At 48.0% G+C, this 26,195-nt stretch overlaps 2 protein-coding genes across 2 annotated transcripts; both read left to right on the top strand.

The window, feature by feature from the left end:
* Positions 1 to 5,212: 5,212 nt before the first annotated feature.
* LOC131917133 (secreted and transmembrane protein 1b-like) lies at positions 5,213 to 7,404 on the top strand. The gene is made up of 3 exons (XM_059270766.1): positions 5,213 to 5,341; positions 5,566 to 5,871; positions 6,465 to 7,404. Exons 1-3 carry the CDS (start codon positions 5,248 to 5,250, stop codon positions 6,740 to 6,742), a joined length of 678 nt encoding a protein of 225 aa, XP_059126749.1. The 5' UTR covers positions 5,213 to 5,247; the 3' UTR covers positions 6,743 to 7,404.
* A 10,965-nt stretch (positions 7,405 to 18,369) lies between these two features.
* Cd7 (CD7 molecule) lies at positions 18,370 to 21,153 on the top strand. The gene is made up of 4 exons (XM_059269879.1): positions 18,370 to 18,494; positions 19,605 to 19,919; positions 20,139 to 20,272; positions 20,842 to 21,153. The coding sequence occupies exons 1-4, from the start codon at positions 18,422 to 18,424 to the stop codon at positions 20,947 to 20,949; spliced, it is 630 nt and encodes a 209-aa protein (XP_059125862.1). The 5' UTR covers positions 18,370 to 18,421; the 3' UTR covers positions 20,950 to 21,153.
* The last annotated feature ends 5,042 nt before the right edge of the window (positions 21,154 to 26,195 follow it).

Raw genomic sequence — 26,195 nt, 5'->3', positions numbered from 1 at the left:
GCTGGCAGATGCCTCTGTGACTCATCTTTGTTTCTCCAGCCGTGAAGGATTTAGGTTTAGGGGGGCTACTTGAGTAATACCATACCTACGTGCGGAGTTGAGCAGGGACTGGATCGTAAAGGAGACAGCTGCAAACGAGGCAGATGCCAGGCTCACCCTGCCTCCCGTTATTTTGTTGTTCTGGGTAAGGAGGTCCTGTTATAGCTGGAAGAACTCCAGAGGTTGCCAGGGCCCAAGAGCCTAGGTGGCCAGGATCTAGGACCACGGACTAGACAGAGGCCAGAGACGGGGGCAGTACCAGCTTCTCCCTCTCGCTGCTCCCAGTTGCCAGGGTGGTCCACTACCCCAGTCTACTGGAAGGAGGCTGAGAATCCTCATGGCAGGAAGTGGCTTGGGGCAGTTAGGGCTTTGGAGAAAAGCAGGAGCCACGTTGACTGTGGAGATCCAAGCTCAAGTTTCTCTTCTTCCAATATGTGGATCCCAAGGATCAAACTCAGATCATCAGACTTGGCAGCAAGCGCCTTTACCTGCTGAGCAGGTGGCTCTTTCTTTCTTTTTCATTTTTCCTGGTGCCTCTGCTTCCAGAGTGCTGAGATTAAAGGCAGACACAACCATACTCGGAAAAAAATGAATTAAAAATTTATGTGTGTAGGTGTGTGTGTGAGACTGTGGGTGTGGGTATGTTTGTGTGCACAAATGCGGGGTCAGAGGACAACTCTGTGGAGTCTGGCTTTTTCCTTATGTTTTTACAAGGGTTTCTGGGGAAAACCCCAGTGGTCATAGTTTTGAGGCAACCGCCCTTACCTGCTGAGCCACCTCATCAGCCCTTAAAGGACATTATTTAACAGAGATTGATGTGAGAACAGGGGTTAACAGAAAGAAAGCAACTCAGGGAAAGAGTAAGACACACCCAAGAGTGTGGGTATAAGTCTCTCAAAGGAGAATCACACTTCTTTGTATTTAAAATAGTTAGGTATAGGATTTTGGTGTGTTTTGAAGTTATTGCTTTCGAAGGGTTACTAAGACATTTAAATGGTGAGGCTGGAGCAGTAGCTCAGAGGTTAAGAGTACTTACTGCTTTTGCAGAGGACCCAGCTTCAGTTTCCAGTACTCACATGGCTGCTCACAACTGTCATAATTCCAGTTCCAGGGGATCTGATGCCCCTTTCTGATCTCTGAGGGTAACAGACAAGTGTGTGGTGCACATACATGCAGGCAAAAACATTCAAATACCAATAAATAAATAATCTTTTTCAAAAAATTAAATGAGATTGCAAGGATACTTCTGAGGACACTAGACAGACTTGTAATTGATAAAGTAAATCCTGGATCACAGATTCAAGAAGGTAGAGTACCATTATCATAACGGAAGGCAATAGTCTTGTTTGTTTGAGTACCAGAAGACATCAGGGAGATTGACTAAGGACATACTTTAGCTCACATATGCTCAAGCCTTAAGCATGTTCATTGCTATTTTAACTTTTTTTTTTTTTTTTGAGACAAGGTCTTCCTGTGTAGCCCTAGCTGGCTTAGACTTGTTATGTAAACCAATTGGCTTTGAACTCACAGGGTTCTGCCTGCTTTTGCTTGCCTCTGTGTCCCAGTTATTGAAATTAAAAGTATGTACCAACCAGGCAGTGGTGGCACACGCCTTTAATCTCAGCACTCAGGAGGCAGAGCCAGGTAGATCTCTGTGAGTTCAGGGCCAGCCTGGTCTATAGAGTGAGTTCCAGGACAGGCACCAAAACTACACAGAGAAACCCTTTGTAGAATTTAAAAAAAAGTATGTACCGCCACAGCCAACTATTTTAACATTTTTATTTGAAAATATCTTTATATAAAGGAGTATTGTCTATGTATAAGTAATCTCTCCAAAAAAAAAAATGTTAACCATGCTGTAATTCTTGATTCTCATCTAACAAGTGGCTTCATTCAGGCTCCTTTTCTTTCTCATGTCTCCATCATTTCCCTGTTTTTCTACCCTTCCTCAGGAAAAGAGGCATAGGGTGCTGAGGTGGACATGGTCACAGGCCAGTCAGGAGGCACTCCCAGTCTGCTGTATATGCTGCCCCTCAGTTCCCTCAGACCTCACCACTGACATCCACTCTCTGTGCTGAGCTGGGGCTAGGATCTCAGGCAGCCAGGGCTGGTCCTGTCACTGACAAGGAAGAAAGGGCAAACATGTACAACTGGAGGGTGAAAGAGGACCCAGGACTCTCAGAGCCCTGAGGATTCGCCTGACTCGGTGCAGAGCCTGAAGGTCCAGAGTCCCCAGAAAACAAAGACATAGACTATAATGCTGCCCAAGGCTCTGGTCAGGACAAAATCCCCCTGAATCAAGGGGCCTGGGGCTCAGAGAGGGAAAGATTTGGCCTTTTTTTCCTACCTGCTTGACTGTGCTCCTGAATCTATTTCTAGCTGGGTCCCTAGGAGAGGCAAAGTTAGGCTCCCAGAAAGAAAGAGGGAATAGGCTTCCAGTTCCAGGAACAATGGGAAGATTGTTCAGTTTGGGAACTGAGAGGTATCTTGAGGGACAGACCTATGCTTGTCCTGTTCTCTGACGGCCAATCTCAAACCACATGGCATCCGTGTCCATAGTGCAAGCCAAAGATTACCTCAAGGCCAGGGCAACCTGCCCAGCGTCATCTGGGCCAGGAACAAGAATGTGGCCCCTAGGCCCTCAGTCCTTCTGGGTCTACTGTAATGTCTGTCACTACACTGTGGTTTTCACTTAGTCACCTGACTGCCTATAGTGCCCGGCTAGCACCATAGGTACCATAACAAAAGCCACAGCACCACCCCAAGCAGAGGTACCTGAGAGTGAAAGAGAGGTGTGACCATGGAATCCCCTAGCTGGATTTCAGAACCATCTCCCGCTGTGATGACCTCATGGTGGGCATGAAAAGAAGTTTTGGATGATCAGAGTCTGAAGTTGGAAGATGGGCTTGGCTTTGGACAATGAGAGAAGCCTTGAACCTGGGCAGTACTCTTGACAAGCGAAGATTCCAGCTTCCTATGGAGGCCACCATGAGGATGTCAGTTCCAGGTTCAGCCTCCTAGGACTGCTGGATCTAGCTCCCACAGCCTCAAGACAGAGCCCAGCCTCTGTTTTTCACTTTCCGTGGGTGTCCCTATCCTAAGTCCAGCTGTGGATCAGTAGGCATTACATAAACACTCTTTTGGCTAAGGTTGCTAACTTTCCATGTTACCTGGGTTCAGATGAGGACCAAGATTGACCTTTGACCAGCCTAGCTCCAGCCCAGGAATATGGACCAGGCCTCCATGGGGCACTGACCAAACCTTCCTGAAGGTCTACTGGCTAAGGTCCCAAAGAGCAAAGCTGTGCTCCATGTCGTCCATGTCAGGTAAGGCCTCAGAAGAGGCTAGGCAGGGACCCTTACCGTTCCTACATCTCAGTGGGTCCTGATGCACTTGTTGGAGTACCTACTGTGTGCATAGTATGTATCAGGCCTGCGGGAAACACAGAGCTGGTGACATCATCAGGGTTGTTAGAGGTTCACCTCCACTGTCTCATCCTCCTCCAACATAGTATTTGTGTACATGTATATGCATGTGTGTATGTGTACATATATGTGTATGTATGTGTGCGCATTTATGGAGGTGGAAAAAGTCAGGAAACAGGTTATTACACATTTTGCAAAGGAAGCAGTAAACTTGTACTCCAAAGAGCTCCCCATGCTGTCTCTGGGGAGCTCTTTGGAGTACAAGTTTCCTAACAGGAACTGTCAGTGTTTTGCAGAGCCTTCTCTTTTCCTTTATTGCCAGTCAATGTCCCAGGGACCCTTAGAACAAGATCTACACATATTACGGAAGCTGTACTAGTGAGGAGGATGTGTAGAAGGGTCTCGGTCCTGTGCTGGGAACTGCACATTGAGGCTGCGAGGGATGGTGTGATGCAACACGCATGTCCAGGAATCTGGAGTTGCCTCTACCATAAGACAGTCAGTTGGGTTGATTTTTAAGGTATAGAAGACATTGCCCACCTAATAAAAGCAGCAAGTAGCCTGTCATGTGGTAAACAGAAGAAATACAAAACTTACCATGCTTTAGAAGTGTACAAAAGTAATATGTGACCAGGGCAAGGAGACAGAGCTCAGGGTTTCAGCAAGGTGGCACTGGGCAGGCCGCTTGGCTGAAATACGGGTGCAGGCTTGGCTAATGTCTCGCCTTTACTGGCATGAGTTATTGAGGTGGCTAATCTTGCTTGTTGACTTGACTACATCAGCAATCAACTAAAATGCAAGCTGCTGGGAACTTCTGTGTGGGATTTTCTTGATCAGATTCTTTGAAGCAAGAAGAACCACCCTGAATGTGGGCAGCACCTTCTGGTGGCACCCAGACAAGAGGAGCGGAAGCTTTGACTTTCACCTGCTTGCCCTCACCCTCGCTGGAAGTTTCTTCTATAATGTTGCTGTAGCGTTCTTTCACCAGTGTTAGAACCTACTTCTTCAGGATTTCAACATAGACCGGAGCCCAGCAGCAATCCTGCCGCCTTCAGCACCAGACTGGGACAGCTGAGACAGCCTAGTAGACTGAACCATGACCAGATTCTTGGCCTCTCTGGCATGAGACAGCCATTGTTGGACTACACAGACCACGTCCTCTCAGCCATGGTGCTCAGTGTGAGGATGACTGAGCAGGTGAAGAAGGACAGGCAGGATGTGAGAACAGCAGGCACCACTGGTGAGAAGAAGGCAGCTCTGAGGCCTCAGGCGCTACGCACTGAACAGAGGCCACTTAGTGCACAGTAGAGAGGCAGTGCACAGGTCAAGCCAGTGTGACAAAACTGTAACATGACCCTGTTTCTGTACAAAGTACAACCCTAGCAGTTTGCCTGGTTAACTATGCAGCTCTGAAGAGCCAGCTCAGTGCTCCTCACTCCTGGCTTCCTCTGTCTGCCCGTTGCTTTACCTCTCCTTAGCAAATGTAAGGACTGGAGGGGGTGGCGCACTGGTGGCTGCCCCCCCCACTCCCCACCTCCCACCCCCCCACCCCCCCCACCCCCCCCACCCCCACCCCCCCACCCCCCCCCACCCCCCGCACAGGTTCAGGAATCTGGGGAGAGGCAGACAGGAGGAGGAGCTCTTGTCAGGCTGGTGCTGTTTTCATGGGCCTCTGCAGCAGCTTTGGGGACTTCTGACCCCTTCTTTTTCCTTCCTCTAGGTAGTGTCCAAAAAACCACTGACCAGAACAGTTGTCTCCTGAGGCCCATCCTACGAATGAGCCATGTTGGCCTACCCTACAGCATTCACTGGCGCATGTCCCAGAATTCTCTGGACCTTCCTTCTCCTGGTTGTCTCCCTGAATGCCCAGAATCAAAGTAAGTGTGGGTTTTACTTCTCCCAAGTGGAAGGCCTCAGGCCAGATGTGGTCAGGCCCAGGTGGTGACCTTGGCTTTATAGACTCAATATGGTGGAAGCTGGGCTACAGAAGGGTAAGCCATTATATCCCTGAAAATAGCTGACAGTAGAGCACTAGTGGTCCTGGGATCACTGCCGGGGCATTGGTAGGGGTATCAAGTAAAGATTGTGTTCTCTTGCACAGACTGGGACAACCCCAGATGCACTGAAGTAGTGTCTTCACCCAGAGGCAGCTGTGTGGAGATGTCCTGTAACATCTCCAACACTTTCAGAGATATCACCATTGAGCTGACTGCCAATGGAAAGACCACGACCATCTTCAACAAAAAGCCCCCGGGAAACTATATTAATGATTCATGGCAGCTTCAGATTCAAGGAGGCCAGGCCCAGCTGGTGATCACAGATGCCCAGGACATCCACGCAGGGTCATACTTGTGGCATCTGCATGGATGCCAGAGAAGAAACATGCACCTCATCCTGAATGTTACTGGTGAGATTTAGGCTAGGAAGTGAGTTGGTGAGTAGGGGAGGAAGGATCAGGGAGGAACCCCATACAGTCGACCTCTGGATTCCATCTGCTTCCACATACAAACAAGGACCTTATGTGTCTAAACCTACTACCCTCCTCACCCATTCCTTCCTGCACAGTCCCTTCCATCCAGCTCTACTCCCTCTGGTCCTTAACACCAGTTCAATCTACCATAGTCATCTGAGCCCCTAGGAAATTGGGGGTGACATCAGAGTTTCCTGTGATTTAACCTGGAGGTACATCATGGCTGCTGTCCTCAACCCTGATAATTTATCTCTAGCAGAGCCCCAAGACCAGGAAGGCATTGAAGGTCAGAAACTGTTCATATTCTCCAATTCCAAAGGCATAAGACCTTCACACTTTTCCCCCTCCGGCCACAGCCACTGTTCTTAGAGCCCCACCCATAGCCCTCCCCTAGCCTCCTCCACAGCCCTTTCCTACCCATATACTCCATGATGGGAGTGTTGAGGGGTAGGAGGGGTACAAGGGTAAAGTGAGTGATGCTAGAGTGAATGACTTATGCAAGCCAGTTATCATCTACTTCTCTGCTCCAGACCTAGCCACTGCCAACCAGGATCCAGAGAGTTTGCAAGTCAGTGCTAAGGCCCCATCTGCAGTGAGCACGGAAGTCATCGTCGTCGTCGTCTTCAGCATCATCATCATAATAGGAATCAGTGCATTTGCCTGGTACAAGCACTCCCATCTCCTGAGGCGTCACAGATTTGAAGTCCCAGGGCCCGGTTTGAATCATAAGTTTCCTGGTATCCCCTACCTGACACTACCTAAGATCTCCCAAGTCCTGCCCCAAAAGGTACTCAAGGAGCCTTATTAGTTCTGGAGAGCAGAGTACAGAGAGCCTCAACTGGCTATGGCTGACCATCCAAGCCCTGACTTGGGACAGGCTCACAGGAATCCTCTGTCCCCAAGCCCTTGCTTTGACCCTGGGACACCCAGAGAACAGAATGAGGTCTGTACTCTTCAGGTTCCTCCCAGGACTCCAGGAGAAATTTATATTGAGGACGGAGCTGTGATTTTTGATTCAGGATGCCCTGGAAGTTGACTGAGCCCCTCCTGTACTCAAAACATAACTCTGTTGGGATTTGGGAGACATCAAAGTATTTCGGAGTATCCCAAGTGTGTGTGGTATAACTGGTTATTTGTGTAAGCTGTCTGTGCTGGTGGGATCTATACCTCACACAGGCCCAAGCCAGGCTCTCAGGCAATCTCCCTCCCTCTCTCCCTCTCTTCCTCCCTTCCTTCTGTTCTCTCTTCTTTCCTTTCATCCTCCCTCTCCGTCTCCCTCTTTCTCCAGATGAGGGAGCCTTATGGGTGATTGGAACCTGAGGGGAGTCACATGAAGAATGGATTCCTATGCTTGGAGAGCCCAGAGCAAGGTCAGCACCGTGGGCTGATCATGTTCTCAGGATCTGGAGCCCCTTGGTGCCCTCATCGCCCTGTAAACATTCATGAACCTACCACCACCCACTTGAGACAACAAGGAAGAATCCTGTTTGTGTTTGCTAGGCACAATAGTCCATGTCCTATGTCTGGGGAGAGGCACAGGATCCCATCCATGTCCTGTGCAGAAACAGGGACATGGGCTCACTACAGAAGGGCTTGCTAAGCAGTGATCCAGGCCTCTCTCTGGCACTCACAATAACAGACTTTTTCCTGTGGTCATTAGTTGCTTACTCTGCACCTCAACTTTTTCCAAACTTGGGGAAATTCCAAGTGGCACAGCCCTTGGCCCTCAGGATTCATCCCCCTCTGCCATTTAAAAAGGGGTTCCTTCCCTTCTGCTGAACCCCCTCCACTTCCCTATGGTCTCCTGCACCAGCTGGGAGTGGTGGGAAGGTGCTATGCCAACTTTGCTCCAGGCACACAGATCTGTCTCTAATTCACAGCAACAGTAAGTTCCAGGGATCCTGTGGTCAGGTCCCAGAGTCTATGAGAGAATTAGAGGTCCAAAATGATGCATCACCATACTCCTACCACAAAGGGGTGAAGTGAGCCTGTCTGCAGGGAGTCCTCAGGGACAAGGAGCTCATCAAAGGGGCAATACCTGCTGGTGGACAGCAATACCTTCTGGGGAGGACAGCTAAGCCCTCAAATTCCCTGTGAACCTCTCTTGTAGACCCTCTCCCTGACTGCCTCCTTATTCCCACCCTCGCCTGCTGTTCCTCTTGGGCCCATTTATCTTCTTTATTGTAATGCCAACTTGAGTAATTTCATCATTTATAGACTACAACTCATGCTTCAGAAAAAACTTCATGATACAAGTTGTTAAATAAATATAGTAAATCAATTATTATATAAAGCCATAGGTCTGCTAGGAAATACACTTAATAGTGAGAAACATAAAAACCCACAAAACAGGTCTGGGAAGATGGGTCAGGATTAAGGGCACTTTCTGCTCTTGGAGAAGACCTCAGTTTGGTTCCCAGCACACCCACATGGCATCTCACAGCTGTTGTATGATATTTTGTTTGTGTTCTGACAAATAAAGCTTGCCTGAAGATCAGAGGGTGGAGCTAGCCACTAGTTAACCATAGAGGCCAGGCAGTGGAGGCTCACGCCTTTGATCCCAGCACAATCAGGAAGTGGAGACAGGAATATGAGGCTGTGGAAACACGATCTCAGCCCCATTCAGTCAGAGGATCTGGTGAGGTAAGAAGTTACTGGGAGCTGTTCCTTTGCTTCTCTGATCTTTCAGGTTATAATCCCGATATCTGACTCCCGGTTTTTATTGATAAAACTAAATAGATTCACGCTTCACACAACCACCTGTAACTCCAATTCCAGGGGATCCAATGCCTTTTCTGCCCTCCACAGGCTCCTATATACATGTGGTGCACAGACATACCCTCAGGTGCACATACACACACAATAAATAAACAAACAAACAAATAAATAAATAAAAATGTTAAAACCTTTCACAAAACACTTGCTTAGCACTACACACTGAATCCTAAAGATGAAGGCTGAGACTGAGGACACTGCCTGGTGTCCTTGACCTGGCCCAGATCAGGCCCATAGCAGCTTGGAGTTGGTGGCCCTGAACCCAAGTGCACAGAGATGTGCGTCTATTAGTCTAAATTAAGGTCCCTGTCATCATGATGCTGGGTTTAAGCCAGTTCAGGCCAAGTCAGCCCACAAGCACCTCTGGTTCCCTGGGTCACATTGGGCACAGCTCATGGGACTCATGCATCTGGGGCCTCTGAAACCCGCTACATACTGCCTAAACCAGTCAAGAGTGTTGCTACATAAAGGTCATAGCAGATGTCAGCTCTGAACCCTTGTTATAATGGGAGGAGCCAAGTATCCAGGTGCCCCCTGTTCAGCAGCCACCAGAATGCTAGAAGAGAAACCAGATAGGAGCCCTTGGCTTTTCTTTCCTCCCCCACAGCTTCTGCCTCTTCAGGTTTTCTCTGCTTCAGACAGAATGCTGCTCCTGCAGTGCCTAACCACCCTGACTCCTTTCTGTGTCTTTCTCCCCTCACTCCATCCACAGGCTCCAGATCTACTGTCCTTGTGCTATGCCCATGGGACCTACCCCTCTCTGTCCTTTAACCTCCCTTCCTCCAACAGGCCCTTCCCTCGTGTGCCCTGTGTCCACAGATTATGGCTAGATGTCCATCTCTCTTCACAAAGAGCGAAGAGTAAGATGTCAGGATAAAGGTATATCCAGAATGGATATAAAAGTTTTTAAATTAATTTATTATTTTCTGCTTGGAGGTGTGTATGTGCCACGGTGTGTATATGGAAGTCTAAGAACAACTTGTAGGAATCAGTGCTCTCTGTCTACCATGTGGAAAAAGCAAACTCAGGTCATCAGACTTGGTGGCAAGAACCCTTACCCAGTGAGCTAGCTCTCTAGTGCTGGGTATAAAAAACGTAATAAGTATATTCTGTAGGATAGACAGAGGCAAGGGGTGAATTATTACTAAGTCACTCCCTGGAAGGAAATGTTCCTTTTATAATAGTTAAGAGAAGTTGTTTGGTTTTATCTCGTGCTGCTTCTGTAGAGTCTCATTTGGATAGATAAAAAGTGGAACCCTCTCCTCCTCCTCCTCCTCCTCCTCCTCCTCCTCCTCCTCCTCCTCCTCCTTCTAAAAGATGATTTTGCTGCCTGGTGCTCTTGGAGGTGAGAAGAGAGTATTAGATCCCCTGAAACTGGAGTTACAAATGGTTGTGAGCCACCATCCGAATGCTGGAAACTGAAACCAGGTCCTTTGGGAGAGTAACAAGTGATCTTAACTGCCTAGCCATTCTCTCCAGCCTCTAAAGATTTTTATTTTATTTTATTTTATTTTATTTTATTTTATTTTATTTTATTTTAGACAAGGTCAGACTAATTAGCCCTGTCTGGCCTGGAATTCACTGTATAAAACAGGCTGGCCTCAAACTCTCAGAAGTCCACCTGCCTCTGTAGGTGGAGTTTTCCTGTCCTGCTCCCAAATAACCAACTAAAATAAATAAACAAATTTATTTATTTATAATAAATTTTTATTATATATTTATTTATATATAAATAAATTTTTTAAAACCACAAAATACTTGCTTAGCACTACACACTGAATCCTAAAGATGAGGGCTGAAGACTGAGGACACTGCCTGGTGTCCTTGACCTGGCCCAGATCAGGCCCAGGACACCAACACAGAGGCTTAATATTACTTATAAATGCTTGGCCAATAGCTCAGGCTTGTTGCTAGATGACTCTTACACTTAAATTAACCCATATTTCTTATCTTTGCTTTGCCACGTGGCTCATGGTTTGTTACTTCATTTTCTTCTACATGTCCTGCTTCCTCTGCAGCTGACTGGTGTCTCCCTCACTCCACACTTCTTCATCCCAGCATCCTTAGTTTGGTGACCCCTCCTATACTTCCTGCCTGGCTACCAGCCAATCAGCGTTTTATTAAACCAGTTTGAGTGACAAATCTTTACATTGTACAAGAGGATTATTCCACAGAATGCCTCTGCCTCCTGAATACTGGTATTAAAAGCGTGTGCCACCATGCCCAGCTAAAGATTTTATTTTTAATTATGTATATGTGTGTATGTGTTTATGTGTGTGAGTGCAGTGCCAGCAGAAGCCAGAAGATGGCGTCTGATCCCCTGGAGCTGGAATTACAAGCAGTTATGAGGGATGATGTGCATGCTGGGAATTAAACTTTGCAAGAGCAGCAAAGCACTCTTAACTGGTAAGCCATCCATCTCTCCAGCCTTCTCACTGTCTTCTTAAGTAGTAACTTTTATAAGTACCAAGATCATTAGTGGTGAGGTGTCATGGGTCATTAGGAGTTACATAAGGCATCACAAGTCGCTCAGAAAACTCCAAGAGCCATTAGAGTTGGGCCTTTTGCTTTTAATTTTGGGCCTTTGTGTTTTTAGACCCATCTCCCCCCAGATCAGCAAGTTCAATCAGAGGGGCAGACATGAAGCTCTTGATAAAGAATGGAGAGAGGCTTTGGGGTACCCTGGTTGGTCTTGCTTATCAGACATAGGGTCATAGAGAGAGCCATAAAGCATAAAAGGCTTGAGCTGCATTTTGGAGGGAGAAGGAGTAGTTATTGAAAGAGGTTGAGGCTGGAGAGTGGCACTGCTTGAAGACTAAGAAGCCCTTGGGAGTAGTAGGCAGGCACTGGTGTTGATGGTAAAAGCTGATATTCCTGAGACAGTACTAGCTGGATCTTGATGGTCTGTAACCTGCAATGATTGTACAGGAGTGTTAAGTAAGAAAAAGCAAAAAAAAAAAGGAGAATTATTCAGGTGATTGGACCCAGGAGAACTAGTAACCAGGAAAGCCAGACCCGGTGCCTTTCCAGGGCACCGTCACTCAGTAGTGCTCTCTCTTAAATCTGATGTCTGTTCTTCTAGTCTTTTAGCTGCAGCTGGCACTGTCCCTAAGGGACTGGCATAGACTTAGCATTCCTCTCCCAGGGCCAGGCAAGAACCAGGTATGACAGTTTTGGAGAATTACTTAGGAGAGAGGACCAAGCTGGTCCTGAAGGGCCTCATAGGCTACTGAAATGTAGCTAATCCCATCACTAAGTTCACTGACAAGTTATGATAAACATAAGAAGCACTCTGGAGGCAGAGACAGGCAGATGTCTGAGTTCAAGGCCAGCCTGTTCTATAGAGCGAGTTCCAGGACAGGCAGGGATACACAAAGAAACCCTGTCTTGAAAAAAAGAAGGAGGAGGAAGAGAAAGAAGTCAATCTGATTACACATGTTCTGCTTTCCACTTCTGCAATAATGCTGAGCCACACAAGAAGGGTGTGCTGACTAGTTTTATGTCAACTTGATACAAACTAGAATCATCTTAGAAGAGGGAACCTCAATTGAGAAAATGACTCCACAAGATTGGCCTATGGGTAAGCCTGTGGTGTGTTTTCTTTGTTGATAATTGATGTGAGAGAGCCCAACTCACAGTTGGGTGTTGTCACTCCTGGGCTGGTGGTCCTGGGTTGTATAAAAAAGCAAACATGTGCTGGGAACAAAAACCAAGTCCTCTGCCAGAGCAGACGTCTCTCCTGCCCAGGGATTTTAACAAAAGTGGAAGCCAGGACATGAAAGAAATATCTGGAAGTCGTGACCACTCCAAGGAGAGGTTGAAATTTAGGGATTTGGTGTTGTGGTGCTGAGACTGTTTTATTTTCCCAATATAGGTATCAAGTGAAAATGAGGACATGATTGCTCCTAACTGTGGTTGAGGAGAAGGTTTTATTATAGATATGAGAGAAAGAATAGTCAGAGGCATCTAGAAGGGTCCAGACTGAACTGGGCTAGGAGAGGAGATGGGGTTGGTGGGGAGGAAGAGAGGAAGAGAAGAAGGAGGGAAGAAGAGAGAGGGCAAACAGAAGAGAGGTCCATGAATGGGGCCAAGAGAAGAACCAAGAGGCCAAGAGAACACAGCCAAAATGGCTGGGGTTTATAGGAAAGGAGAAGCTAGGGGAAGAAGGGAAGGAAAGCTCAGTGGCTGGAGAGGTCTAGGGTAGTGGGAGGATATGAGAAGTGCTAAGGAGCCAAGACTCTGTAACAGGTACTCGCTGAGAGCCTGGCCAGCGTCTGCTTTGATATGTTAGTAGGCCTCTCAGTCAGCCATTTGTCCCTGGTTTCTTGGAGACCTGACAGGTATCTTAGTTACTTTTATAATACTGTGACAAAACACCATGACCAAGGAAACTTATAAAAGAAAGAGTTTAATTGGGTTTCTGGTTTCAGAGGGTTAGAGTCCATGATGGCATAGTACAGGCATGGAGGCAGCTAAGAGCTCATATCTTATAAGCAGGAGTCAGATAACACAGTGAATGGCTCCACTCTTGAAACCTCAAGCCTGTCTCCAGTGACACTTCCCCCAACAAAGCCACACCCCCTAATATTTCCCAAGTAGTCTACCAACTAGGGACCAAGTATTCAAACTTGAGCAAGGTCAAATCAATGACAGAGATGAAACTCTTTCTCTAATCAGCTGTGGAGCCTCTCATTCAAACCAACTCAAGAGGTAAGACTCAGGGGACCTGTTAGGATCCACTATTGTTTGTTAGAGAGAATAGGAATCCAAAGGGCTTCTTGAGAAAGGGTACAATCTTGCCAAGTAGACAAGTTAGGACAAGTGCTGTTCTGGTTAGTTTTTGTCAACTTGACACAAGCTAGAGTCCTATGGGAAGAGGGAACCTTAATTGAAAAAAAATGCCTCTATCAGATTGGCCTGTAGGCAAGTCTGTGGGAGCATTTTCTTGATTAATGATTGGTGTGAAAGGACTCATCCCACTCTGGGCAGTGCCACCCTGGACAGATGGTCCTGGATTGCATGAAAAAGAAAGCTGAATGGGCATAAGGAGCACGCCAGTAAGTCACATTCCTCTGTGGTCTGCTTCAGTTCCTGTCTTGAGTTCCTGCCTTGACTTCCCTCAGTGCTGGACTGTGATCAGGACCTGTGAGCCAAATAAACCCTGTCCTCCCTAGGCTGCTTTTGGTCATAATCTTTTTAGTAACTTATTTTATTTTATTTTTATGTGCATTAGTGTTTTGCCTGCATATATGTCTGTGTGAGGAAGCCAGATCCCCTGGAAATGGAGTTACAGACAGTTGTGAGCTGCTACATGGGTGCTGGGGATTGAACCCAGGTCCTCTGAAAGAGCAGCTGGTATTCTTAACTGTTAAGCCATCTCTTCAGCTCAGTCATAATCTTTATAACGGTAAACAGAGGCTTTTCTCCCGCCTGCCTGTTCTTGAATACCCATCAGCCACTTCCCAAATTAGAGGCTTATATTAATTATAAACATTCAGCCAGTAGCTCAGGCTTATTGCTAACTAGCTCTTACATTTAAATTAATCCATTTCTATTAATCTATACATCACCATGTGGTGTAGCACAAATCTTAAAGGGTCTTATTAATAAAAAACACAGGAGCCAGATATTGGGGTAAACACTGAAAGATCAGAGAAACAGAACAGGCCACATCTAACCTCACCTTGCTAACTTCTCAGCTGATCCTGTTTCCTCAAACTGGAAGCCTCTGAGTCTTCATCCAAATGAATGTCAGCTAAACTGCTGCTAGAAGCCTAAAAGCTTAATCAGGCTCTAGTTCCTGGTCCTCACACCTTATATACCTTTCTGCTTCCTGTCATCACTTCCTGGGATTAAAGGCGTCTGTGCCTTTAATTAATTAAAGGATTAAACACCATGCCTGGCTGTTTCCAATGTGGCTTTGAACTCACAGAGATCCAGATGGATCTCTGCCTCTGGAATGCTAGGATTAAAGGCGTGAGTGCCACCATTTTCTGGCCTCTGTATCTAGTGGCTGTTCTGTTCTCTGACCCCAGACAAGTTTATTAGGGTGCACATATATTGAGGGGACAAAATATCACCACAATGTGGCCCATGGCTTGTGGGTCCTTTGGCGTCCTTGCTTCTTGGATGGCTGGCTCCCTGTCTGTTCTTCTCTGCCCTTCTTCATCCCCTCCTTGGTTTGATTTTTCCACCCAACCCTATTCTGCCTGGCTATTGGCCAAGCAGCTTTATTGTTAACCAATGAGAGCAACACATATTCACAGTGTACAGAAGGATCCTAAGAACAGGCAGTGTTCTTTTTTTTTTTTTTTTTAAGATTTATTTATTTATTATGTACACAGAAGAGGGCGCCAGATCTCATTACAGATGGTTGAGAGCCACCATGTGGTTGCTGGGAATTGAACTCAGGACCTCTGGAAGAGCAGTCAGTGCTCTTAACCTCTGAGCCATCTCTCCAACCCCAGGCAGTGTTCTTAACTACAGAGCCATCTCTCCAGCCTGGTCATAATCTTTATAACAGTGATAGAAAGCAAACTACGACAATTAAGGATAAACTTGATCGAATGTTGAATTTCTATTTAGAGGCTGTCGGACATCTGGAAAGCACATACCTGTGAGACTTGTATGCATATATGCTGCCTTGGAATTAGGGGTGTTTGAGAGAGACAGATTCTTTTTGTCCTGTGTAACAGAATGATGTCTTTGTATGATGAAAGAGTGCCCACAGGAATGGACTTTTCTCTGTGCTTGGTGATACAGATGGAGCCTGGCTTAAAAGGCCAATATCTGACAAAACTTGCAAGAAAAAAATGTGAGAGAATTAAATTTGTACTTATATTTTGCTATGAGAACTGTGGAAAAAGTGGTAAGTCTAGTGAGAAAGGTTTCAGTTAGGGTGCATGTGGAAGGAGATTGTTACTTGGGTCCACATTCTGACATAGGAGGGAACCTCAATTGAGAAACAGCCTCCATAAGATCAGGCTGTAAGGCATTTTCTTAATTAGTGATTGATGCGGGGAAGGTCCAGCCCATTGTGGGTGAGGTCATTCCTGGGATAGTGGTGCCGGGTTCTACAAGGAGGGAAAGTTTCAACTCTGAGGAAATAGCTATGCAGTGCTTTGTTCAAGGACACTAGACACATCTATGATTGATCCTGTGTGTGGCTATGCATTCACACACACAACCCCAACAAAATTCAGAGGAAAAGGAACCCACAGAGCAACGTCACACATTAGCCACAGGAAATAAGATATATTCACCCAGCACTTCTAGAAATTCAGCTGCTGCTAAATAAATTGTGAATGACTGTAATGGTATTGTGTTCCCCAAAATATTGTGCACGCTAATAAACTAATCTGGGGTCACAGAACAGAATAGCCACAATATTAAACATAGAGGATAGGCAGTGGTAGCACACGCTTTTAATCCTAGCATTACAGAGACAGAGATCTACCTGGATCTCTGTGTGTTCAAAGATATAGCCAAGCATGGCAACTCACACCTTTAATCCCAAGAAGTGAGCCTTTAATCCCAGGGAGTGGTGGTAGAAAGCAGAAAGTATATAAGGCATGAGGACCAGAAACTAGAAGCTTTTTGGCTGGTTAAGCATTCAGGCTTTCGAGAAGCAGTTCAGCTGAGATTCATTCTGGATGATGACTCAGAGGCTTCCAGTCTGAGAAAACAGGATCAGCTGAGGAATTGGCAAGGTGAGGAAGCTGTGGCCTGTTCTGCTTCTCTGATCTTCCAGCATTGACCCCTGTACCTGGCTCCAGGTTTGTTTTTATTAATAAGACCTTTTAAGATTCCTGCCACAGAACGACCCTTGAAAACCCTAGGATTTTGCTCCTTAATTCACTTGACCTTCATGTTCCACTGCCTCTGCCATTTATACGTGGTGGTACATGTCTTTAAATCCCAGCACTTGGAAGAGTTAGGAAGGGTTGGAAGGCAGAGGCAGGGCTATCTCTGTAAGTCCAAGGCAGCCTGATCTACATAGGGGATTTCATACCAGCCAGAGTGACATAGTGAGGTTCTGGAGATAGTGAGAGAATGAGAGATCAAGGGAGGGAGGGAGGGAGAGAGAGAGAGAGAGAGAGAGAGAGAGAGAGAGAGAGAGAGAGAGAGAGAGAGGAGAACTGGGCATCATCCCTTCAGCCGAATCCCTCATCTCAGAGCCTCTCCACTCCCTGATAGTCTCCAGTGCTAACAAGGGCCACATCAGCTTGCTTCAGGGGATCATGGTCACAGTCCTTTTTTCTGACTCACAGCAATAATAAATGTTGGTGGCCCAGCTGTCAGGTTCCAGGGGCACTTGGTATTAGACGTCCAAGCTATGTCTCTTTAATCAATGAAGTCCATTGGGTTTGGGTCTTCATCTCCCCTGGAGCACTGGGTTACATTTGGGCACAGTCCACAGGGCCAAGTGTGTCCATAACCTCTGAAACTTGCCACATGCTACCTAGAACAGTCAAAAGTATTCATTCATGACAGCTATATCAAGGTCAGCCCTGGGGGTGTCAATAGTCCTGTCCACGTGCCCCTTATATGGCCACAAGAATCCAAGCAGGGAGACTAGGTTAAAGCCTTTGAATGTTCTCATTTCCCTATAACTTCTGTCGTTTCATGATCTTCTCCTCTGGGGGTTGATTGATGATTCCCCTACTGCCCACCTGCCCCAGCTCCCCTCATGTTTCTCTCCCATTTCCTCAAATTACAGGGTTTTATACCTGTTGTCCCTCTGTTGAACACAAATGGCCTGCCCCTGCCTAATCCTCTGTTCCTAAAACATTCCAAATTTGACCTTCCACCACCCGAGTTCCTCTCCCATGTGCCCTGGAGTGCCCCACACGGTACTCCGTCCACATGATAACACTCCAAATCTACCCGTCACTCAGAGTGGGACCCCACAGAGGAACTGGCTTTAGGCCCCTGTGTGGCAGTGTACACACACCAAAGCTCACCCTCACTGTGACACACACTGGCTCTGGTACCGGCGAATAAAGCTCTGTGGTGGGCAAGAGTCCTAGATCTCCCTTGACCTGGGAGCTGGACACAGGGCCCGCACTCTCACCCCAGGTGGGCTGCTGTTGAAGGTGTTTCTAACCACCCTTTGACCCAGCAGGTCTGACTCAACCCTGCTTCTAAGGAAGGAGCATCCAGGCCTTCAAGGCAACCATGGCCTAGGACCCACACCTGACTTCTCCTGAGACTATAGCCAGGTGTGCTCTGTGATGCCAGTGCTGAGACTCCATTGAGTAGAGCTGACAGGTGACACCATAGATCTGTCCCAGCGGAAAAATTACACCAAAAAACAGATCTCAGCTGCCTCCTGGCCTCTAACCATCTAACCCCCTTATCTTTCTACTACAGTCGCAAGCCTAGCCCTTATCTTCTCTCTCTTGAATGTCTCCTGTGGAAACTCTGGGTTGGGGTGAAGAGGTGGACCAGACAACCAGCTAAGGAGGACAGGTGGAGTCAGGTGGCGATGTAATTAGCTTCCCCCACCTAGCTTGCTGTGCTTCTCTGCCCTCTAAGTCTCTACCTTCACCTCCCACCCCCCGGGAAGCCCTACCTCCTCTGCTCTTCACCACCAACCAACTGTGCTGAAATACCACGCCCCTGTTTCTTCCTCTCACGGGGCATTTGGGGTATCTCTGTCACGGTGCTCAGTAATGTGGTGATCTGGCTCTGGTCAGCTGATGTGGGCAACATGGCTCAGGAGACAATGCTGACCTTGCTGCTCACACTGGCTGGAGTCCTGCCTGGCCCCCTGGATGCCCAAGGTAAGCATTTCTCTGCACCACAGGGCTCCAGGGAGCACCTCACACTCCTGCCTGGGAAGGTTTGCTGCTGAGCTTGATGTCCCTGAGTCCCAGAACTTTCAGGGTCCTAGAGTAGTCTCTGCTCTGTGGAAAAGTGGGGGCTTGAAAGCTTTGTTTACATGGCTAACAATCGCCCTTGCTGCTAGTGAGGACTGTCCTCTAGTTCCCTTTCAGAGCAGCTGTGGGAAGTCCTGTGGTAAGAGGCAAAAAATCTGCAACAAGAGTATGGAGGCTCAGGCACCCTCCCAGGCACAATTCTTACACACACACACACACACACACACACACACACACACACAAAAACACACACACACAAAAAAAAAACAACCAGCGCAGCATTCAGTGTGTGCGATGCTGAGGTTGGCACTCAATCTGGTGTACACAGGAAAACAGGTGTTGTGCGCTCCGGGCAGGGCAAACTAGGCTGGGATCTGAAAGAGTGGGGATCCCATGAACAAGCCAACATGTGCCCCTTCTACAGAGCCACAGGCTCTGGATACCTGGAAATGACAGAGGAGGAGGAGGGTGGCTGTCTGGGGACTCACTCACCTAAGAGAGACAAAGGGTAGAGCCTGGGGGCAGAGGGAGTGGTCAAAAGGGAAGAAGTCCCAGTGCTGGGATGCAACAAAGTTGTAGACAGCCCACCCTGAAGCCCATGGATTGCTCAGAACTTGGGCATAGTCACAGGGGTGTCAGCACCTAGCGCTGCTCCAAGGTCCCCACAGCACCTTCTCTGAAGTGCCACATTAGCATAGGGTTGACCACAGGACTGGCCTCAAGTCCCTACACCAGTTCTTCAGAGAGGGGTTTGAGAGAGGCATCTTACAGGAGTACAAAATGGGAGAGTAAAGCCTAAAGGTGTAGAGTATGAGGTCTCTGTGCATAACAAAGAGAGTTAGCATGACAGGTGTGTGCTGTGGGGGATGCTTGAATGTGCGTGGACATATATGAGCATGGGATGTATGGAGTCGCTAAGATATGTGTTAATGTGTTTGAGTCCCCATGTGCTGTGTGGGAAGGCAGAAAGAGCTGTGTGCCAGCACAGTGGTAAAAATGGCTGGTCCTTCACAGAGATGCAGCAGTCTTTCCAAGTCATGATAGCCTCTGAGGGGGATTCCATCAACATTACCTGCTCTACAAGGGGAGACTTGGAAGGAATCTACCTGAAGCAGAGTTGGCCACAGGATTCCGATGTGATTTACTTTGAAGATGGGAAGGAGTCCACAGTAGACAAGCGCTTCTCAGGCCGAATTGATTTCTCCGGTCCCCAGAACAACCTGACCATCACCATGCGCCTCCTCCAGCTGGCAGACACTGGAGTCTACTTCTGCGAGGCCGTCAGAAGAAGCACAAGCCGTGGCTCGTCCACCATGGTTGTGGTAACAGGTAGGAAATGTGCCCATCTACCGCTGGCTAGGCTAGGAGCCTGCTGGCTGCGGGGACCTCCTTTTCACTTGCTGGAACTGTCTGCTCAGAGCCTATTTGTTCCTGGAAGCATCCTAGTGGTTGCCTCTCAGCTGCCGCCGTACCTCCTCCCTGGCTTGAACCCCAAGGCCTTGAGTAGAGTCCTCTCCTGCCAATGGCTCTTTCTGTTCATCTTCCCAGAAAAACTGTCCCAAGAAGCATACAGATCCCAGGAACCTCTGAGGATATCAGTTTCCCTCCCAGCTGCCCTGGCTGTAGGCTCCTTCTTCATGGGGCTGGTCCTTGGGGTGCTGTGCACACTGAGGAAAACACAGGTCAGTGTGAGCCTATGGCTGTTACCAACAAGCTGGCCCTTCTCACGGGCTGACAGAAGGAGAGAGAGAAGGCTTAAGGGCCAAAGGTCTGGTCAGGGGCACACGGCAAAGTACTGAAGGAGCAGAGAGGGGTGTGAGTAAGGCATCACGCAGGGACACAAAACGAAGCCTAGAGGTAGAGTATGGGGCTTCTGACCAGGCCCCTGTGCGCAGCAAAGTGAGATAGCATGTGTGTGAATATGCATGTGTGTGTATATGGTATGTGAAATTCATGAGTGTGCACATTCATATGTGAATATGGGGTATGTGGAGTATCTGATTAGTTTGAGTCCCCATGTGCTGTGTGAGAAGGGGAAAGGGTTTGGGCTAGAAGGGTTCTGACAGTGGTCAGCTCTTATTGATCACTCAGCTGCTGGCCCTGGGACCTGCCTGCGGTTGACCTACCAGGTGCAGATGGAGCCTGACCAGCGCCCCAGGTCTGAGGAAACAGCTTGTTGAAAAGGGGGTTGCTTGGAGACAGGCACACTTTGCCCAGGTCACCATGCTGGCCACTGCCACTGTCTTTTCAGATCAAGGAACTGTGTGCCTCGAAGGATAAGGACACACCATGTGTAGTATATGAGGACATGTCCTACAGCAATCGCAAGACTCCATGCACCCCCAACCAGTACCAGTGAGCCCTCTACCCACAGTCCCCCATGCCTTGTTTCGGCAGAGCTCACAATGATCCTGCTGACCCACCCAGCCCAACTCCCCCAGCACCCTTCCTGTGCCACTCAAGTGCCCCTTGGTGCTTCTGGGTGGATGGGACCCCTCCTCTGTAAGCTTCCCTACAGAGTTCTTCAATCTACCCCCCACCCTAGCCAGGTATCCCTGATCATGCTGCCACCAGGGAAAAAAAAAAAGCTTGGGAAAAAAAAAAAAAATGTGGTATCTACCTTGGAGCCATCTGGCCAGAAATAAATAAATAAACAAACAAAGAGAGCACTTGTTTTTTGTTTTGTTTTGTTTTTTGTTGTTGTTTGTTTTTTTCCTTCTCTAACCATGGTTTTTAATTTTCCAGCCAGCTCCTAGATGAAGAGGGCAGGGACTCCGGGACTGTCAGTCCTCCAAGGTTTTGTGGCCAGTGTCTGTGAGAGCACAAGAGGGCAGAGGTGGGGGAGGGGAAATGGGGGAGGGGAAGCTCTCCTGCCCCAGCCCCCAGGAGGCTCAGCACTCCAGACACCCCGTAAGGAGCAGCTCACCTGCACAGGTGAAGAGCCAGTGGCAACAGTCTCACCCATTCTAGAAGGCCATGTTCCTAAGGGCCCATCCCTCCTGGGTCCCTGTTGACACAGCCCTAAGGCCCTCAGTGAGAACAGTATGAGTGCCGGCTTTCCCAGACTCCCCCTTTGTCTCAGAAGCCCCTACAACAGCGCTGTCCCAGCATCTAGGGCCAGCTCCCCTGTTGCCCTTGGGGCTAGGAACCCGAAACTAAGCACAGGCACTCAGCTGATACAGCTACTCGGCCCCTCATCTACCTCACATCACTGACTCCTGGGACAGCTGGAAGCATCAAAAAGAATAAGAACGAAGTCGATGTTTGAGTTGGCCCCACTCCTGCTCCACACTCTTACCTGACACCTCTTCCTCCTGCCCTCTGTCCTATCCCTGCTGCCAACAGAATAAGGTAGGCACAGAGGACAAGTGACTAATAGCAGCAGTACAATGGGACACTTAATAGCCCTGTTCTGTGCACCTGGAAAATGGGGTGTCAGAACCCAGCGGTGAGGGGTACCCTTGCACCCAGACCATGGCTCCATCCACCTCTCCACAGAGCCTCCTGTCCTGCCAGCTCATCCCCAATTCAGCCTCCCCTACCCAGGCTGACCTCTGCTCCCCAAGCTACCACCATGGCCCTCATAGAGACTGTGCACCATGATACTGGCATGACAGCAAAGCCCCAAAGAGTTGCAAGAGCACCAGAGCCTGAAGCAGCCATGTAAGTCACTGGGGTTGTCAGTGCCCAGCCTGCTGTGTAGATAGATCCCTGGTCAAGGGTCACAGGGGCCTGGATTTTATAGGGTTAAAACCCTGGGGCAGCAAAGGCCTCTGCTAATAAGCCTCAACAAGTCTTGTCCCTTTGTAGGTACCTCTCACTTGCTGCCCCAAGTCTCATTTGGCTGGGCCACTGTCCTGGGTCTAGGCGGCCTCCTAGATAGTGTCACCAGCCTCACTTAGGAAATGTGATGTATTTTCAACCTTGAATGAGTACTCTAGGACATGAGACCTCCCTCTAAACCTAAACTCAGGCCCTCTGCCCTCCATCCAGGCCTGCTCCACCCCTAACATCTCAGAAGAGCCAAATCACTCCTGCGTTGGTTGGCCCTCCCTGCAGGCCTTCACTTTGCTCAACTGAGAGTCACCCACAGAGAGTCCTCCATCAGTATGAAGAGAACCTGGCTAAGACATCTACAAATCCAGAGGCCAACAGTGAACCCTGAGCCTGTCTGTGCCTGACCACCAGGGCAAGGCATAGAGACAAAGCTAATGGGGTCAGCTGCATACTTAAAAACATCTCAAACAAAAATAAACGATAGAGAACTACAAACTGCAGAGAAATGTTTACTAAACAAACTACAGGTCAGGAGCCAATATATTTATTTGATTTATAAGATGACTTGTCAGCTGGGTGGTGGTGGCACATACCTTTGGCCCTAGCACTCGGGAGGCAGAGGCAGACAGATCTCTGCAAGTTTGAGGTCAACCTGGTCTAAGTAGTGAGTTCCAGGAGAGCCAAGGCTACACAGAGAAACCCTGTCTCAAAAAAAAAAAAAAAAAAAATACAGTCAGTCAGTAAGTAAATAAATACATAAGATGACTTGGCCCTGAATAGGAAGACAACATCTGAATAAAATATACCAAAAATGAACAGGTGGTCAGCAATACCCAACTGTCCCATTTCCTTTACAGTAGCTCTTCAGTGTCTGCCGTCACTTAGTGCTCTCTTTGTATCAGCCCCACTCCTCAGCATCTGGAGGCCATCAACCCTCTGCAGATCTGGGAGATACTGTAAAGTCTCTGTCTAGAACACCTTGACACCCCCCCCCCCCAGCCAGCAACTACGGACCTGGATGGCTCTAGCTGAGTCCTTTACACTTAGCACCACCAGCTAGCTGTGACCAGGAAAGGCAAAAGAGCACAGATAAGGGGTCCTGGGAAATAGGCTGAGCACAGCTGACATTCTGAGGTTCTCAAGCCCGGTCAGTGTGCCTGACTAGTGCTGACAAACATCCCTCACCATCAAGATGTAATGTATACGAAAGCTTCTCTCACATTGCAAAGCAGCCATGTTGGCAGTTGCTCTGTGCAGTAACCGAAGTCTTGTTCCAGCACAGCCTCCCACACAGAGCAAAGGATCAGCAGTGGGACGGAGCCCATGAGGCTAGTTTCTGGGCTCTCTACCTCCCTGGAGGGAGGAGCTGAGACATCTAAGGCCTGGAACTCAGCCAAGGACAGATCCAGATATATAGCAGGTGCCACCAGGGGCTTGCTGACTCAACAAGGAAACTTTATTATTGGCCCTGGGGCCTCATTCCCCACCCAGGAATTAAGTAGGTGGGGTCTACTTCTCTTCAAGTGCTGGTTTGACTGCCAGGCTGGCACCAGCTAAGTCAGTTCCCACCACAGAGAAATTCTGAAAGATAAGCAGAAAACCTACAAGCCCATCTCAGAGCCCTTGTGATCTGAAACATTGCTTGCCAGACCCCACCCAACAACAACAGGCCATGTGTCCACAGAACTGAATCCCTAGACCCCCTCCCTCCTCCCAGCCTTGCTTGCTCAGGGCCATCACTTCATGGTCTTCTTTCTGACCCCTCCATATTTAGTACCCCATGATCTGCCCCATGACCCTTCTATCAAGGCTGAGCTCCCCACAGTCCTCCTCTTTTTCTACATTCAGGCCTTGATGGTGTGGTACACAGGAATGAATCCTTCTACTATGTCCCCACCCCCACCCAGGCTCAGAAGTACCCAGCCTCTTAGTGAGCATGACTATGTGCTATGCATGTTGGGTAATATTCTGGTTTATTCCTCTAGTGAAAATAGCATGTGCTTGGTCTGAGCTCTGGTCCCCACTGTGCTAAATTCTGTGCCTCACACCTCCCTGCAGGAAGTGGAGATATTTATGGCTTGGGACTCAGCCAAGGGCAGAGCCAAGTGTACAGCAGTGCTGCCAGGGGCTTGTTGACTTCTGATTCCAGATCTTGACTACTCAACAAATAAGCCTTGGGGCTTTGTGGAGGCATCTCTCCAGGCTGTGGCTCCTTCATCTGTAAAATGGGACAATGCAGTAGTTGGATGCCATAAAGATTAATCAAGATGCTACATGCAACACAGAGCTATACTCCCTCAGCTACCCAGGCTTGGCCAGACAGGGGAGTTAGACTACATGGGGAAAAAACCTTAGGGGAAGCCTCACACACAGGGGAAGACTTCCCCCTAACAAAACACACACACACACACACACACACACACACACACACACACACACACACACACACACGAGAATTTCATGAGATCAGCCTCATGAAGCAGAGGTAAGCCTCAGCCTAAGGCATCCCAGCACAAAGGGGAGCCACCGAATCACACACCACCTCATCCCTTCCTCTCCCCTTCCTCCCTCCCTCCAAGCCTGAGGGTCTCAATAAATCTTTTTTGTTAGTGTTATACTCTGACACAAGAACCTGGCCAAGGGGAAGCAGCCAATGGGAAGTATGGGAAAGGAAAGGTCAGCAGCAAGCAGAGATCCTGTGGGGCAAGACACCCTGAAGGCACCTTGGGGTACCAGGTGAGAGGAGGAGAGCATTGCTTGGATTCAGCCTTTGAGAAAAGCAGAACAGTGAGGAGATTCCAGACTCAGATGATGCCAAGCTCCTCACACATGAGGACAACAGGGTAATTAAATACTAGGGGGTCAAGAACTTGATTCCTTGACTGTCACATTCAACAAAATTATACAACTTAAGGACAAAATAAATACTCAGGCATCTAAGCTCTTAAAACACACCATCAAAGGTCAACCTTGCAGTCACTCTTGGAGGCAGTATTCAAGTCAGGCTAGACACAAGTGCAGGAGTCATTACAGAAAAAAAAGAAGTCAGAGGCTGGGTCCGTACAGGTGTTCAGAGGTTAAGAGCACTGGCTGCTCTTCCAGGGACCAGGGTTCAATTTCTAGCAACCATATGGAGGCTCACAACCATCTGTAACTCCAGCCTCAAGAGACCTCCTGTCTCCTGGCCTCTGGTACTGTGCACACATGTTACACAGACATGCATTCAGGCAAACATTCATATACATAAAATAAAAGTGAATACAGTCTCAAAAAAGAAATCTTAGTTGGCAGAGTGCTTACCTGCCCTGGTGAAGCCTTGGGTTTTATCCTCAGAACCACAAAAACCAGACATGTTGGTGCACACCTCAGGAAGCAGAGGCAGGTAGATCAGGAGTTCAAGGTCATTCCTGGAGATATATATTTCAAAGCCAGCCTGGGATACATGAGACTGTGTTTCAAAACGCAATAAATTTGAGATATCAGCTAGTATTTGCTTTTGCTTCAAAAGAATAAAACACTAAAGAAAACAAAAGCAGGATCTATCTATATAACAATACAGAACTGAAATTCTGTTTTATTGCAATACAATGGGGGGAGGGGCAGAGGCAGAGATGGAGAGAAGTGAGCACATGCCCACACATTTCTCATTTCAGAAAGAAATCATACTGCAGGGAATCAAGTGTGAGGCTTATAGGTCATCACAATAAAAAACAAAATATACCTATGTCTTTTTTTAAATGAGCAAAAAATACAGAACAAAATACAATAGCACAAAATATAACCAGTGTGAGATTAGCAGAATTAATACTGCAAAGATAGTTATACTTT

Source organism: Peromyscus eremicus, chromosome 8a (assembly GCF_949786415.1).
Source record: "Peromyscus eremicus chromosome 8a, PerEre_H2_v1, whole genome shotgun sequence".
In the NCBI taxonomy this organism is placed as follows: domain Eukaryota; kingdom Metazoa; phylum Chordata; class Mammalia; order Rodentia; family Cricetidae; genus Peromyscus; species Peromyscus eremicus.
The sequence above is the reverse complement of the archived record's forward strand: the minus strand, read 5'-3'. Positions and strand labels throughout refer to the sequence as shown.